Consider the following 18,022-nt stretch of genomic DNA (forward strand, 5'->3'; position numbering starts at 1 on the left):
TATGCTTATAATGGATACATAAGTGTGAAGTATTTTTTAACACTGCTTCCATTAGGGCTGTAAGTAATGATGGTAATTATCACCTAATCCAAAGGGAAGAACATAATTAACACCTAAGTGAAAGGAGTTGATCTTTCTCCACAACCTCTGTAAGCTGCGGCACCAATATTTCTTTTGACTAGGATGTACCTTCCCCCATTATACCCTGGTCCATACTAGTAAAGGGGAAAGAAAAGAGGAAATTATTTGTCACATGGTTACGGTCCAACTGGACTGCAGAAGAACTGGAAGGGATCTAGTCCAACCTCATTTTACAAGAAGATAAAACTGAGGCATGGAAAAAGACATGACACAGGGGAAAGAAATCAGATGAGGTAGATAGCGAAGTAGCAGGTCTAGAATTTGAGCTTTTTTCATAATCCCACACCAGAATATGCCTTCCCCCCCCTCAAATGTCATATCTCTATTCCTGGGAAATTCCATTACTAGCTAATATAAACCTACTAAGAATAAACTTTATTAAAAACAAGTATTGACATGTTGTGTGTCAGAAGAAGAAATAAGCCGTAAAATTTCCCCCAGTGAATTCTGTTGAGTTTCATGTTGGTATGATTCACATATGGAATCATTGGTCACATTGACCTCTGATGCCTCAGCATGGTGACCCGAGATTCTTGAAGATGTATCATCAAAGCACAAGCTCTGGCAGGCCCTACTTAGGGGGAAAGACTTTGAAGATGGCCCTAACTGTGTACTGAGTGTTTTCTGTCCATCTCCTGCCAGCTACACACCTAGAGGCTGCTCACCATTTAATGAAATCTTTTAATCATAGCAATTCGTGAAGACTAAGACTTGAAGAAGTTTTGTTTTGCTTTTGGTGTAAGGAATTCCTATGCAGATAAAACAATAGATTTCTTGAAGGAAGTTTTTTTAGGATATCTGTTGATGGCAATGACATGTTGTAGAAAGAGCAGAAGACAGAATTAAAAAGATCCTGATTTGGGGGCAGCTAGGTGGCGCAGTGGATAAAACACCGGCCCTGGATTCAGGAGTACCTGAATTCAAATCCGGCCTTGGACACTTGACACTTACTAGCTGTGTGACCCTGGGCAAGTCACTTAACCCCCATTGCCCTGCAAAACAAAAACAAAAACCAAAAAAAGATCCTGATTTGAGACTAGTTCTGATACTTCATAGATATGTGATCTTGAATAATCCACACATCAATCAACCAACAAGGGTTTATTTATTCATCTCTTACTATATGCCCAGCTCTATGCTGAGTGCTGAAAATAAAAAGGCAAAAACAATGCCTGTCCTCCAGGAACTTACATTCTAACAAGGGAAGCAACATATAAAGAAAGAGCTACCTGAAATGTTAAATAAACAAACGAAAAAATGAATAGATAAATAAACAAATAAATGGACAGATAAATAAATAAATAAACAAATGAATGAATGGATAAATAGATAAAGAAATGGACAGATAAATAAATAAGCAAACAAATGAATGAATGGATAAATAGATAAAGAAATGGACAGATAAATAAATAAGCAAACAAATGAATGAATGAATGAATGAATAGACAAGCAAGCAAATAAATGGATGGATGGATGGATGAATAAATGAATGAATGAATTAATAATGTGTTAATAAATAAACAAGTGGATAAATGAATAAATAAAATAGAGTAGATGGAAGGTAACTAACCATGGAGGCAAAGGCTCTAACAACTGGGAAGATAGAAAAAGGCCTCTTGAAGACGGTGGCACTTGAACTGAGTCTTGAAGGAAGCTAGGAATTTAAGAATCAGAGAGAGAGAGTATTATAGACATGAGGCACAGCCAGTAGAAAGGCATAGCAATGGGAGATGAAATGTCCTTCTCCAGAAATAGCAAGTAAACTAGAGTCACTGGATTGTAGAGCATAATGAAGGGAGTAAGGTCTAAGACTCAACACTTAGAAAGGGTTCAGGATGGAAAGAGCGTTAAATGTCAAGCAAAAACCTTTACATTTGATCTTGGGGGTTAATAAGGTGCCAATGGCTTTATTAGCTGTGTGACCCTGGGCAAGTCACTTAACCCTAATTGCCTTAAACATCCAGGGCCATCTCCAGTTATCCTAATATCTCGCCACTGAACCCAGATAGTTCTGGAGGAGAGAGTGAGGTTGGTGACCTTACACAGCCCTTTCTCACTTAAATCCAATTCACTGAAAATCATGACATAATCTCAATGTCATGGTCCTCTTCCAGAAATAAGGACAAACAACTGTATGCTAGGTACTGGTGATGGTGACACAATGGCAAAACAAAACTTTCTTGCCCTCTAAATACTTACATTCTTTTGCCTTACCATGAAAATCTTATTTGTTCTCTATTCATTTTTGTAATTAACTTAGTACCAAGTCTCATAAGCTCTTCACTTTTTTCATCCTTAAAGGGATTATGCCACTGCTAAAAATTCTTTTTTCATAAAAATATGTACCTAGTATCATTTGATTATGAAGCATTTTCATAGGATCCTAGATCAAGATCTGAAAGGGAACTTAGAGGTGACCTAGTCCAACCATCTCATTTTACACATTAGGAAAATGAGGCTGGCCCAAAACACATCCAAAGTACACATTCGAAGAGTTCAACATCTTTGAAACTCAGATCCTTTTACTCCAGATCCAGCATTCTTCCACAACCCTGAAGCTATAGCAAGTAGTAGCCTCATTTTTCTTTCTTTCTTTTTTTTTTTAGTGAGGCAATTGGGGTTAAGTGACTTGCCCAGGGTCACACAGTTAGTAAATGTTAAGTGTCTGAGGCTGGATTTGAACTCAGGTACTCCTGACTCCAGGGCCGGTGCTCTATCCACTGAGCCACCTAGCTGCCACCTAGCCTCATTTTTCAAATAAGGGAATGGAGACATAAAAAGTCTAAGAGCTAAAAGAAAAGGGAAAGAGCCGGGACTTAAATCTTGGGTTTTCAAATACTCTGTGCACTATTCTACAGCCTCTTATTCAATTTAACAAACATTTCTTTTTTTAAAAAATGATTTATTTAGAATTTTCCCCAAGTTACATGTATAAACAAATTTTCATATTGATTTTTAAAACTTTGTGTTCCACTAATGCATGGTTGGTGGAGTTGTGAGCTGATCCAACCATTCTGGTGAGCAATTTGGAACTATGCCCAAAGGGATATGGGGTTGTGCATACCCTTTGACCCAGTAATACCACTACTAGGACTGTATCACAAAGAGATCAGAGAAAAGGAAAAAGGAAGCACATATACAAAAATATTTTAGCAGCTCTCTTTGTGGTGGCAAAGAATTGGAAATTGAGGGAATTCTCATCAATTTGGGAATGGCTGAACAAGTTGTGGTATATGAATATAATGGAATACTATTGTGCTGTAAGAAATAATGAGCAGGCAGACTTCAGAAAAACCTGGAAAGACTTAAATGGACTGATGCTGAGTAAAATGAGCAGAACCAAAGTAACAGCAACATTGTATGATGATCAACTGTGGCTCTTCTCAGCCGTGCAGTGATCCAAGACAATTCCAAAGAACTCATGACGAAAAATGTTCTCCACATCCAGAAAAAAGAAATGTAGATTCTGAATATAGATTGAACCATATACTGTTTCTACTTTTTGGTTGTTTTTCTTTTCTTTTTTGAGGTTTTTCCCTTTTGTTCTGATTCTTCTTTCACAACATGACTAATGCAGAAATATGTTTAATGTGATTGTACATATATAACCTATATCAGATTGCTTTCTGTCTTGGGGGAAGGGAAGGGAAGGAGAGAGAAAAAATTTGGAACTAAAAATCTTATGAAACATATGTTGAAAACTATCTTTACATATAATTGGAAATAATAAAATACTTTTATGATAAAAAAAAACCTTTGTGTTCCAAATTCTCTTCCTCCTTCTTTCCCTCCCCCCCAAGAACTCAAGCAATTCAATGTAAGTTATACATGTGCAGTCATGCAAAACATTTCCACATTAGTCAGGTTGTGAAAGAAAACAGATAAAACAAACTTTAGAAAAAGGAATTAACAAAAAAGTATACTTCAATCTGTATTTAGATACCATGAGTTTTTTCTCCACAGATGGACTGCATTTTTCATAAGTCCTTCTGGTAGCATCCTGCTCATCATTTCTTACAATCAATAGTGCTCCATCCTAATCTCATCCCACAATTTTCAACAAACATTTCTTAAGCAATTATGATATATGAGGCATTGTTGTCTTCCCCATGTCCATGGCCCTCCCTATCTTCATTCCAATCTTTTTCTCTTTCCTTAGAAGTCTTCTCACATGCCTGTATCCCTCACTTCATGGTCTTTTCTCAATTCTTTTGTTCTATTCATATATCAATCCTAATTATTGCCATTGCCCATTTCCATTCATCTACCTTTTCCCAAAGCTGAATCCCAGACCACAAACCACTTAGTAAGTTTGTTCATTATGATTTATAGGAGACTAGGCTTATGGCTGTCCATTATTTTCATTAAGGAACTGTTGTCATGCTTCATTATGAAAGATGTGCCATATCTCCACCAGAGGCTCTTGATTAGGTGTGACTAATTACTATCTTCTTTCAGGACAACACGGAAGAAAAATCCATCACATAAAGTATTGGGAATATTAACTAGAATATTAACCACTTGTGAAAAGTTTGGACTGTGCTCACAGAGGTCCTCTCTTTGTAGGTCTTACCGTTCTGAGCTGCCTTCCTTCCCTACCTTCCTCAAAGTGGAACAGTTAAAAAAAAAAAAAGATCTGGAGCTATAATTTTTGTGAAACCCCTTCTGCTTTAAATTAACTACAGTTACTCATTATCTTCTGGAGAAACTCCTTGTGTATGTTTGCTAGGAAGGAAGTAGTTTCTAGAGAGTGTACCTGAATGGAGTGAGTCAGAAAGCTAATTTAAAGAGTTTCATTCAAAACACTGCACAGGAGAGGAAAAGGAATGTCCAATAGCCTTTACCTGAATAGATGTGTCATAACCTGTCAGAGCAAAATCATATTCCACTTGTTAATCATTCCTGAAATCAGTCTCCTCCACTCCCCTAGGTTGTTTTTTTTTTAATAACATTGCTTATCACACCCCAACAGGATATAGTCCATGTATTTCCAGACTTTCTCAGCTGACTTGATCAACAACAATATTTCAAACCATAACATAGCTGTGTAAATAAACAAAACAAAAAACCTGACCCTAGACAAAGCTTTTTATTATTGTTATTGTCACTGAAAAGACAAAAAGCTTCTTAATTGATGTTCCTGCCTCTATTTTCCTCCTTCCTTAATCCATCCTCTCCCTAGCTGTCAAATTAATATTTCTAAAGAGAAGGCATGAATGTGTCACTTATCCTACATAAAAAGCTTCAGTAACTGAATGCTGAATTCAGTGACCAACTTCAGCCTCAGAGGAGAGATGGCCCTTGGCTTCTTTAATTGGAGATGAGGGGGACTATGGGTATGGATACTACAAATGCTGTCAGAACCAATTACTGTGTCAGTTACTTTTGCTTAACTGTTTTATTCTTTGTTACAAGGGTAGGGAAGAGGGTGGAGGAAGGGAAATATTTTGGAACTGAAAATAAATTTAAATGCTTTAAAAAAACATACAACAAGAAGGATCATTGACTGAGAGGTGGGGCATTGGAAGGATATATTCAGAAAAGATTGCTGTAAAATGTAAGACATCATACTTTAAAAATTAAGCTTCAGTGTCTTCCCATGTCTCTACAATGAAACCAGCCAGTCAGTCGATAAACAGTAAAGGAACTATTTTTTTAAAAAAAGAATTTATTAATTCTTTTTCAACATTATCATTTCCATATAATCACTGCTATATGAACCATCTCTTATAACAAAACAAATCAAAACAAACCAAAACATTGACTATGTCTGACAGTGTGCCTTATTTTACATCCCCTTTTTACAAAGAAGAGGAAGCTGTGTGTGTATACACACATATACACACACACACATAGCACACACTCATATTAACTGTATTTTGATATAGTTTCCTTTGTAATCTTATATTTTATTATATAACTGTATATTATATATGTTTATATGTATGTTTTATACAGAAAATATGTTATATATGTGTTATGTGTGTGTGTATATATATATATAATTTAAAAACATTATTCTGAGAAGGGACCAGACTAACAAAGGGGTCAATGACATAAAAAAAGTTAAGAACTCCTCAATTAAAGGGATTTGGTTTGTTTTCTTTGGCCCCAGAGGGCAGATTTAGAATAGGAGATAAAAGTTTCCCAGATAAGATTTCAGCAGGATGTCCAAAAGTGAACTCAGCTACCTTTAAAAGTAGGTAATTTCCCTTCCCTGAAGGTTTTCAAGTGGAGACTGGGTAACTTCATTCATGAGCAATATTGGAGAAGGGATTTTTATTCAGGACTGATTGGAAAGGTTTCTGAGGTTTCTTCCAAGTCTGGGATTATATGATTCTTTACTTTTATGCATTTTCCATTTCTCAGAGTCAAAAAGTTTTTTTGAAATAGACTGGACTGGGGCTTTTACATTACCTACAGTGTCTCCTTATCATCTTGATCCTTCTAATTTTCTAATGATTTTTCCCTTTGCTCTAATTAATCAATGATCTAACTGCACACAGAAAGCTGACTTGAAAATGTCTCTCACGTCAGCAGGTCTTTTCTATCTGTTAAGATAGGAAGTCAGTTTTAAAGTCCTCATCTAACCCTGGGCTCTCAAAGACTCTGCTTTTCAGAATATAAGCTCTGGCATCTTTGAACCAAACTAGAAAGCCTTTAAGTCTCATAGGGACAGAATGCATCTGCTGTGTGTGGACAAATCTAGTTAAGCAGAGAGTGTTATCATCAGCAGAGTGGTCACTAAGTCATGAATTCTTACCTACAGAAACCCATTAAACAAAAAACTATACAAAATGGTCTTCATCTCTATGCTGTTTAGCAGAATGATAAGAAAAAGGTACAAACTACACCCCAAAAAGATCAAAGCAAGAGAAAAAAAATCCTATATCTAGAAACATATTTATAGCTGCTCTTTTGGTGGTGGTAATAAATTGGAAACTAAGAGGGTGCCATCAGTTGGAGAGGGGCTGAACAAACCATAGAATAGAGATGTAATGGAATACTATTAGGCTGTAAGAAAAGAATGGTTTCAGAGAAATCTGGGAAGACTTGTAGGAACTGATGCAGAGTGAATGGAACAGAACTAAGGCAATTATTTATACCTTAATAACAATACTGTAAAACAAAGAACTTTGAAAGACTTAAGAACTTTCATCAATTCAGTGACTAGCCATGATTTCAGAAGAATAATGCTGAAAATTATTACTCACTTCCTGACAGACAGGTAATGTACTAAATATGAGATACACAATTTTAGACCTGGCCAAAAAGAGAATTTGTTTTACTCAACTGCCTGTTTGTTAGAGAAGGTTTTTTTGGTTTGTTTCTTTTTGTTATCTGCAGGGAAGAGCAAAGTAAGAGGGAGACAAAAGTAGAGGAGAGCAAGGAAGTAGGTAAAACATTAGTTAATTGAAAAAAAATTTAAGTTAAAGAAAGGGCAGGGCAAAGTCATTCTTTTTTTGGGGGGGGGCAATGAGGGTTAAGTGACTTGCCCAGAGTCACACAGCTACAAAGTACTTGTCAAGTGTCTGAAGTCGTATTTGAACTCAGGTCCTCCTGAATCCAGGACTGGTGCTTTATCCACTGCACCACCTAGCTGCCCCCAAAGTCATTCTTCCTTGGCTAGGATGAACCCTCTTCTTACCTCAACCTCAGAATCCCTCTTGAAGATTCAGCCACCAAGTGCCACCTTTGGCATCAATCTCAAATGCTAGCACTTTGCTTCCCATACTATCTTGTATTTATTCTGTCTATACTTCTATGGTACTTACTGTCTCCCTCATTAAAATTTAAATTTCTTGAGAGTAGGGACTCTTTTATTCTTTCTCTCAGTATTCCAGGTCCTGGCACAGTCCCTAGCTATTTGGGTCAGGCCTAAAGTAAGCCTGTCCATCAGGATCAAGGTTTAAAATACAATAAGCACTTATGGAGCCTAAGAACCAAATAAAAACCATTTTACTATTTCAGAATCAAAAGAACACACTTTAAAAGGAGACAAAAGATATAAAGTGCCACTGCCTTCTGAAGTCACCAAATCAAAAAGGCTACCTACAAACAGCAGGAGCTTAGGAATAACCTCCAACAACTATCTTCCTCATGTTAGGCTTTTCGTATCTTAAGTGACAGCCTTGTCCCTTAAAGAAATAGCCCAGACATACTTCCTGGCAATCATCTGACTTATAAAAGTTGGGTGGAGTTTGCTAAGGAGAAAGGAGATGGGGACAATATGGTAAACAAATCAGGAACAATGAAGCAATTACTATTCCTATCTAGGGATGAAGCAAGCATTCAAAAACAAATAATGGATAGAGAGGATCACAGAAAATAACATGGACAATTTTTGTTACATAAAATTTAAAAGCTTTTGTATAAATAAACTCAATGCAATTAAAATTAGAAAGGAAGGTCACTGGACAAAAAAAAATCTTTAAAGTAAGTTTCTCTGTTCAAAGTCTCATACCCAAAGATATATATGGAATAGATTCAAATTTATTAGAACTTGATCCATTCCCAACAAAAATGGTCAAAAGATGTAAACAGGTAGTTTTCAAAAGGAAGAAAACCAAGCTATTTACTACATGAAATAAATGCTCTAAATCACTAATAGAAATTCAGGCAATTATGGGCTTCAACCTCAAACCCAACAAATTGGCAAACATGAAAAAGGAAAATGGTATTAAGAGAATAAGGGAAAAGGGGAGAGGAAGAAAGGGGAAGGGTGCAAGCTTCAAATGGGCAAACTACAGTAGCCCTGTAACTCCTTCCCAGCACTGGCCCTCCATTGCCTCACTCACTATCTAAATATTCCAACCAGAGGCATATTGTAGGTATTTAATAAATGCTTGTTAAATTCAGTTTAATTATTTGACATTTTTGGCCCATGTAGATAATAGCCAATTTGGATAATTATTTTAAATAACATAACTTTAAGGAAGTCAAAGTTAATTTTCTAAATTTAAAAGCATAATATGAATTATCTAAGTGAAAATGGAATAATTGAAAATATAAGCTGTTATCATCTTTATCCCACTTAACAAAGCACCGTTCAAACAACAAAAAAAGTTAAGATACTTTACCTTTTAATTATTTGTTTTCATTTAGGCAGTTATTAAAGAAGGAAAATATAGAAAAGCATCCATATTTAACTCTTCCTTTTAAAAATTTTAATAAGAAAAGGTACCAATGGTATATTTTTATTTTCTGCTAAATATTTCTTTTTTTATCTTTTCTGTGAGATTTCCTCTTTTTCCCTCAGCAGCCGCTTATATAGCAGAGCATCTTCAAGATTGTTTGCCAGTTAAAAAGGCTAGAGCTGGGGTCTTACCGTGTACCCAATGTAGCCCTTTTAATATCGGCCTGCCTCCTGTGAGGATACACTAGGGAAGCAGCAGCTGGCCTATTGGAAAGATGGGGAGAGGTCATTAAAATAGGGTTATCTTTGGAAGCTGCATGATCTTCTCCAACTGCTTTCAATAATGCATTCATAATACTTTCCCTTTCTGTTTCTTCTGGAAAAAATAAGTGACTGTCTTTCCTGAAGGACAGTGAAGAGTAGCAAGGATTCTCACAATCAAGAAAGCCCTGTTGGAGTTTGTAAGAGGAGAGGGCAGCTGGGGAGAGCAGAGCATGAATTTGGAGGGGCAGGTAGACGTTTCAATTTCTGACTCTTACCTTCAACATCTCTCTACTGACACAGATTATATGGATCTCTTTTTAAGAGGTAGAGGGTATAGACATGGAAAGAGAAAGGCGGCCTCCCAATCTTTATCCTTAAACTACTTCTGTACACACATGTACTTAGTGCACAATGTCAATGCATAAACATGTGGGAGTAATGTTCTCTATTTTTATTTTGTTCTCCAGTTCTAATATAGTAGGGTAATTTCATTTATGATTTCTGAATATAGGGTACCCTGGCCTTTTATATTTTGTAGTAATGGTTTTTAGGAAGTCTGTTGATTCTTTTTTTTTTTTTTTTGGCAATGAGGGTTAAGTGACTTGTCCAGGGTCATATAGCTAGTAAGTGTTAAGTGTCTGAGGCTGAATTTGAACTCAGGTCCTCCTGAATCCAGGGCGAATGCTTTATCCACTGCACCACCTAGCTGCCCCTTGTTGATTCTTAAATTATATCTCTTTGACCTATTTTTCCAGGTCAGTTGTTTTGGATAGTAGATATCTTACCTTTTCTTCTATTTTTTCATTCTTTTGATTTTTGTGTTGTCTCAGATTCATTTCATGTTCTGTTCGTTCTAATTTGGGTGTTATCCATTATTTGGTAAAGTTCTATACCTTCTGTTCAAAGTAATTTATTCTCCTTCCAATTCTTTCCTATAATGTTCCTATTCCATTTATAATTTCATTTTTTAAATCTCTTACTTTATTTCTTTCAAGTACACTTGTCCATGTGACCAAGTCATTTTCCTTCCTCTGAGGCTCTGCTTATAGTTGCTGTGGAGTTACTCCTTTCTTCTGGTTGTCCCTCCTGAGTATCTTTGCTTCAGTGTTTCTTTATCATGTTGGGTGTCTTTGGCTTACTCTTGTCTAGCCCCAGTTCCTGTTTTGCATCAGGGCCAGGTTCTGCACCATCCCATGCTCTTAGATCTGATGGTTCCTAGTTGGTTTTGATCTCTAATATCTGGGATCCCCTCTGATAACCACCTCATTGCTCATATGACTGGCAAGCTTCAGGCTCCTTTGGAGTGTCACCGCAGTCTTTAGGGTACTCTGAAGCTGTCAGGTCAGAGGGTTACAGACTTCTGGCCCCTATGGAACTCAAGAGTACTTCCAAATCTTGTCCTGCACCAAAGTGCTACAAGTTTCCTCACCCCCAGGGCTCCCCTATCTATTTACTATGGGTTTCTTGCTCTTTTGGGGGGGGTGGGGCAATGGGGGTTAAGTGACTTGCCCAGGGTCACACAGCTAGTAAGTGTCAAGTGCCTGGGGTCAAATTTGAACTCAGGTCCTCCTGAATCCAGGGCTGGTGCTTTATCCACTGTGCCACCTAGCTGTCCCCAGACATGTTGATTTTAAGATGCCTGTTGGACATCCAGTTTGAGATGTCTGAAAGGCAGTTGGAGATATAAGACTAGAAGTTGGCAAAGAGGTTAGGGCAGGATGGGTAGATTTGAGAAGCATCAGCATAGAGATGAGAATTAAATCCATGGGAGCAGGTGAGATCACCAAGTGAAGTGGTACAGAGAAAGAAGAGAAGAGGGCCCAGGACATAACCCTTCAAGACACCCACAGTTAGTGAACATGAATTTTGCATGAGGATCCAGCACTCTAACTTCATCTATGTTTCATTACATTTTTATATATTTTGTTAGGTATTTCCCAATTATGTTTTAATCTGATTTGTCATAGGTCATGCAGCCTATGACCAGTGTGCCTGACCCCTCTGGTCCAACTCATTACACCAAAGGAATCATCACTATAACATCCCTGGCAAGTGGCTGGCCAGCCTTCATTTGGAGAACTCTAAGGATGGAGAACTCACCTCGAGGCAATCCATTCTGCTTTTGGACAGCTCCAACTGATAGGAAAATTTTCCTGACATCAAGTCTAAATTTTCTTCTTTGCAACTTCCATTCGTTGTTGCTGGGTTTGGCCTCTGAGGCTGAAGTAAACAAGTTTGGTCCTTTCTCCACATGACATCTCCCCTGAGTCTTTTCTTCTCCAAGCTAAACATGTCCAGTTCCTCCAAACAATCTTCATATGAAATGAACTTGAATCCCTTCACCATCCTAGTTTCCTTCAGTGGACACTTTCTAATTTATCAGTATCTTAAACTGTGTGACATAGCACGCAGTACAGTATGCTAAATGAGGTCTGATGAAGGAAAAATACAATGGAACTATCATCACCCTATTCTTGGAAATGTTGTTGTAGTTGTCTTCATCATCATCATTACTGGTCCTCTTTGAGGACAAAGGAAGAACAACATCATGAGGGTGAGGGCTTGGAAAAAAACACAAAACCAACCTTTGGAAGCTATTTCACTTGCACTGACTCCCCTGGTGGAGGGGTCCCATAGGATTCTGGTGGTCTTTTTGTGCAGTTCTGAGCTGGGTGAAGGCACTTAATATAGTTTCCCTTTGGATTTCTTGATCATTGTTTGGTCTGATGCGATTTTTAGACTCTGTAGTATTTTTAGATCTTTTCTATAGTACATGTGGGCAGCTAGGTGATGCAGTGGATAGAATTCTGGGCTTAGAGTCAGGAAGACTCATCATCATGAGTTTAAATCCATCCTCAGATAGTTTCTAGCTGTTACCCTGAGCAAGTGACTTAACTCTGTTTGCCTCAATTCCTTCATCTGTAAAATGAGCTAGAGAAGGAAATGGCAAACTACTTCAGCATCTTTGCCAAGAAAACCCCAAATACGGTCACAAAGAGTTGGACACAACTGTTGTTGAACAACAGCATAGAACATGTGGGAGAGCTAGACTCCTCCATGACCTTTCACCAGACCATCTTAACTGACACAGCCACATTTTACATATTTTCACCTTGAGGCCAAGGGAGGTCAGATGATGTGCCAGGGGAAAGTCAAGCAGTTGGGACAAGTCATGGGTCAGAATGGGTGGGCAGATATAATGAGCATGAAGGGGTCAGGAGGACAGAGACAGTCAGATAGAGGACCCAGGAACAAGGACATAGTGGGGGCCAAAATTGGAAAAAAAGGGGGAGAAGCTGCATATCAGCACATTCCAACTTGAGAAAACTGTGACTTGTTCATCCCTGGGGATTTTCCAGTGGAGGCCAGATGACCATTTGGCAGGGATCGTGCAAACAAGATTCTATTTCAGGTGTGGTTTGGACTCTATGAGCCCTTACAAAACTTCAGTTCTATAATTAATAGAGAGGCAATATGGTGTGGCAAGGACCTAGGTATGGAGATGAGGCAGCAAGAGTCGAAGGCAGAATAAGGAATCAGGATTGTAAGAGTACCAGGAGCAAGTAAGTGTTTATTTATAGATCTGGGGATGTGCTGCTTCCCTGTTCCCCTAGACCCCCACAAAACAGGGGAGCTCCTTGACTGGGAAAGGACTGCTTGTGCCTCCAGTATCTACTGTAGTATAATAATAGCTAACATTTATATATTTACATATTATGTTTTATATATATTTGCTATGTGCTAAGCACATTGCAGGAACTTTACAATTATTATCTCATTTGATCCTTGAAACAACCTGGGAAGGTAGGTACCATCATTATCTCCATTTTACAGTTGAGGAAACTGAGGCAAACAGGGTTAGGTGACTTGCCCACGGTCAAAGGTAAGTGTCTGAGGCCAGATTTGAACAAAGGACTTCCTGTCTTGAGGCCCCTGAGCCATTTGGCTGTTCTATTTATTAGGTGCTTAATGAATGCTTCTTGGGTTCTTGGTTGGTTGATACTGAGCTACAGTAATTCTACAGCCCCAGGGGTTTTTATGGAATTCCTGTGTAGAGTGGGAATCAATCCTCAAATGACCAATCTAGATTAAAAAAGTAGAGGTAGGTAGGTAGCGTCTGACTGGAGTAGGGAATGATAGAATAGAACACTTCACAAACATCTAATAAGTGCCTAATATGTGTCAAGCACATAGCTACAAAACCGAAAAGCTACAAAAGTGGAAAAGGGCACTTTATTTGTACTCAAGGAGCCCTCACAAGCTGTGAGGTGCAGCGGATAGAGTACTGGAGTTGTAGTCAGGGAAGCCCGGGTTCAAATCCTGCCTCTGACACTTAATATTGTGACCCTTAGCCAAGTCATTTTGCCTCTCTGAAACAGTTCCTCATCTGTGAAATGGAGATAATCATACCCATGGTACCTACTTCACAGGATTATTGTGAACCTCAAAACAAGATAATGAATGTAATTATAAAAACACGTGTGTTTTATATGAAAACTTAAAAGTCTTATTATATAAATGCCAGCTATCAAAGTTATTTTCTTTAAACAAAAATCTGACCACTCTACTCCCCTACTCAGGAAACTCCCTTTTATCTTTAGGATAAAATATAAACTACTCTGGTTGAATTTTACAGCCTTCACAACCTGGCACCATCATCTTTCCAGCCTCATGATACGTGATTACCTTTCTCTGTAGGGTCTAGCCAACTGATTTGCTCTGTGATCCTCACCCATGGAACTCTACCTGTCTTCTTGGTGCCTTTGTACCGGTCATCCCCTATGCCCAGATTGCACTCCATCCTCATTTCTGCCTCATAGAATCTCTCTTCCTTCAGTTCCTAGCTCAATCACCACCTTGATTCCAACTGCCCTCCCTTTCCAAATACCTTCTATTTAATGATGTTATATTTGTAATAAATACTTATATGTTTGCACCTGGTCTCCCCCCTCCACCATAGGTTGTATTGGGATAGAGACTATTTTTGTATATTACATTATTTACGTACCCCTCCCCCATACCTAGTGAAGTGCCTGCCTGGCAAACAGGAGGTATTAAATATATTGTTGTTCAATTGGCTATTATCTCAGGAGAGCAGATCATACCAGAGATATCTAATGTTGGGTGATCTGATCAGAAGGGGCATAATTTGAATTCAGTATGTATTCTATAACTGTTATTCTGGACCCAAGTAGACCCTAAGTAAGCCTAATCAGTATTCTCTTCCCTGAGATTGGGTCAAAGCTAAATTGGCAAAATAAATAAATTTTAAAATAAAAAACCAGGGGGCAGCTAGGTGGATAGAGCACCGGCCTTGGAGTCAGGAGGACCTGAGTTCAAATCCAGCTTCAGACACTTAAAACTTACTAGCTGTGTGACCCTGGGCAAGTCACTTAACCCCAATTGCCTCACTACAAAAAAAAAACAACAACACAAAACAAACAAACAACAACAACAAAAAAAAAAACAACAACACAAAAAAACCCCTAAATTGGCCTTTTGAGATGGGAAGAAAGAAATACCATGTGATGAGCCCCTCCTCTTTAGACTTTGACTGGATGTTAAATACCAGAAAGACAAAATTGACTTCTGGGCTGCCCAGGGATTCTGGTCGGCTTCAAAGTTTTTCTGCAGCATCCAGTTTGAGCAGAGACTGGGAGCTAATTTATTCTGAGAGTCATCCGGGCTAACTTCCACCCAGTTACCGCTCAGGAAGAGGTTGCATCCTTGTAGGACTGGGGGAATGTTGGAGATGAGGTGAAGCCCAGTATAGTGTTTGTTAGGCCATTTGGATAAAAATCATAGAATTTTTAGAGCTAGAAGGGATGAAAGAGATCATATAAGCTGAACCCTTTGTTTGAGAGATGAGAGGACAAAAGCCCAGGAAAGTTAACAGAGAGAACCTGAGATACAACCTGAGAACAGGAACAAAGAAGGTTGATTACTTTCAAATGTTGTGTCTTCCTTGTTCTGCCTCTTCTATCACCATACTGGACTACTGTATCTCCATCTTAAGTTGCATTTTATTAAATGGGAATAGAAGTAGTTACTTAGCTTAGGAAATGAATATGCGCAAAGAGCTTCAAAATCCTTAGAGAGGAGTCCCGGAAGTAGGCAGTTTGACCTACATAGCATCAGGACTGAATATCTTGAAAGCCAATAGGCCGGAGAGATGAGTTTCAACTAGACCTTCTTTATTTGGGCTCATGTGAAAGCAGGTACGTGTGAGATTATGGCAAGGCATCCTCTAATTTCCTACTGTCACTATGCCATCCAAATTCAGAAGCATTTGTTAAGGGCCTAGAACATGCAAGACACTGTACTAGACCCTGGGAATTCAAAGAGAAAATGAGATATAAATAGTTTCTTCCTACAAGGAGATTCCATTCAACCACAGAAGAGGTAGGTAGAGTTGTTTGATGAAGAACTGTGAATGACTTAACTATTCTCAGCAATACAATGGTCCAAGACAGTCCCAAAGAACTAAAGATGGAGGATACTATCTACCTCCAAAGGCAGAACTGATATGGATTGAAGCATGCTCTTTTTAACTCTCATTTTTTTTGTTTTGACTTTTTTCATACAAAATGACTAATATGGTAATGTTTTTTACATAGTTGCACAATCAGAGAAATCAGGAAAGGCTTCCTGTAGGAGGTGGCATGCAATCTGAGCCTTGAAGGAAACTAATGATTCTAAGAGAGGAACACAAGTAGTGAGAACCTTCTAGGTATGGAAGATAGGCTGTGCATATGCACAGAAGTGGAGATAAAATGGTTAGTTTAGAGAATAGCTATTTGGAACTGAATAAAGAATATTAAGAGGAGGATGATAATATTCTATAAGCCTGGATCTGAAGGTTGAAGCCAAACTGTAAACGACATCTAGGGGCAGCTAGGTGGTGTATTGAATAGAGCACTGGCCCTGGAGTCAAGAGGACCTGAGTTCAAATCCAGCCTCAGACACTAGCTTTGTGTGACCCTGGACAAGTCACTTAACCCATATTGCCTTAAAAAAAAAGATATGTCAAACTAGAGTTTATATTTTTCAGAGAGGCAATATCAAGTGATGGAAGGTTCTTGAACAAGGGGATAATGATAACATGGTCAGATTCAGGCTTTACGAAGAGCAGTTTGGCACCTAAGTAAATAATAGATTGGAAATATAAACTGGAAACCAAGAGTCTAAATGGGATTTTTTTTTTTTGAGATATTTTATTTTTTCCGTTACATGTAAAGATAGTTCTCAACTTTTGTTTATAGATGCTTTACAATTTCAGATTTTTCTCCCTCCCTCCCTCCCCACCCTCCCCCCTCCCCTAGACAGCAGGTAATCTGATATAGGTTATATCTATATATATCTATACATATACATATAGATATATATACACACACATATATATACACATAATAACATTAATCCGATTTCTGCATTAATCCTGTTACAAGAGAAAGAATCAGAGCAGTGATGCAAAACCTCAAAATAGAAAAAAAAAATAACAGCACCCAAAACAAAAGAAATAATATGGTTCAATCAGCATCTATACTCCACAGTTCTTTCTTTCTTTTTTTTTTCTTGGATTTGGAGATCCTCTTCTATCATGAGTTCCCTGGAACTCTTCTGTACCATTGCATTGGTGAGAAGAATATAGTCCATCACAGTAGGTCAACACTCAATGTTGATGATACTGTGTACAATGTTCTTCTGGTTCTGCTCATCTCACTCATCATCAGCTCACGTAAGACCCTCCAGGTTTCTCTGAACTCTTCCTGCTCATCATTTCTTACAGCACAATAGTATTCCATTGTATTCATATACCACAACTTGTCCAGCCATTCCCCAATTGATGGACACCCCCTCAACTTCCAATTCCTTGCTACCACGTAAAGAGCAGCTATAAATATTTTTGTACATGTGGGCTAAATGGGATTTTTAAAGAGTTCAGGCAACAGGTGGCAATATGGTATACTTAGGATAGTGGTCTTGTGAATAGAGAAGAGACAGTGACTAAAATCTGTTAGCAAACAGTACATTGTAGGAGATAATTTGTCATTGCTCTTTCCTTAGCTCCAAAATGCTTTTCTGGCATAATTTTTGGAATACTTATTTCCCTAATTATGCTGTCAGCAGGGGTGGTGTTTTACTGGTTCAGAAGAAAAACTTCATTTTTATAATACTGTTTATGGAATGTACAATTTCCATTCAATTGAATCAAGTGCATTTTTCATGCTTTTCAAATTTTTTCCCTTTCTTTTTTTTTTTTAAATTGTGAGTTTAGGGGTTGGTTTTTTTCAGACTCATGTTTACTGAAGCAAGTCTTCTGCCCTGACACAAAACCCCAGGGAAGTTATCCTTGTTGGACTCTAGAAGTTTCAAGGTTATCGGATGCAGAGAGGGAACAGATTGTAATGCACAGAACTATGTTCAATTTTCAGGATTCCTGAGACTGTTGTGGGTTCTGGATGAATGTCAGGAGTTTGG

At 38.1% G+C, this 18,022-nt stretch overlaps 1 protein-coding gene across 1 annotated transcript in view; it reads right to left on the minus strand.

Annotated features, from left to right (window-relative positions):
• Positions 1-14,342, minus strand: part of C6H4orf45 (chromosome 6 C4orf45 homolog) — a 110,789-nt gene extending 96,447 nt beyond the window's left edge. Inside the window, exon 1 of the mRNA XM_043972292.1 lies at positions 14,288-14,342. Coding sequence (XP_043828227.1) covers positions 14,288-14,342 — 55 coding nt within the window. The remainder of the gene's footprint in view (positions 1-14,287) is intronic.
• Positions 14,343-18,022: the final 3,680 nt, after the last annotated feature.

This window comes from Dromiciops gliroides, chromosome 6 (assembly GCF_019393635.1).
Source record: "Dromiciops gliroides isolate mDroGli1 chromosome 6, mDroGli1.pri, whole genome shotgun sequence".
NCBI lineage: Eukaryota > Metazoa > Chordata > Mammalia > Microbiotheria > Microbiotheriidae > Dromiciops > Dromiciops gliroides.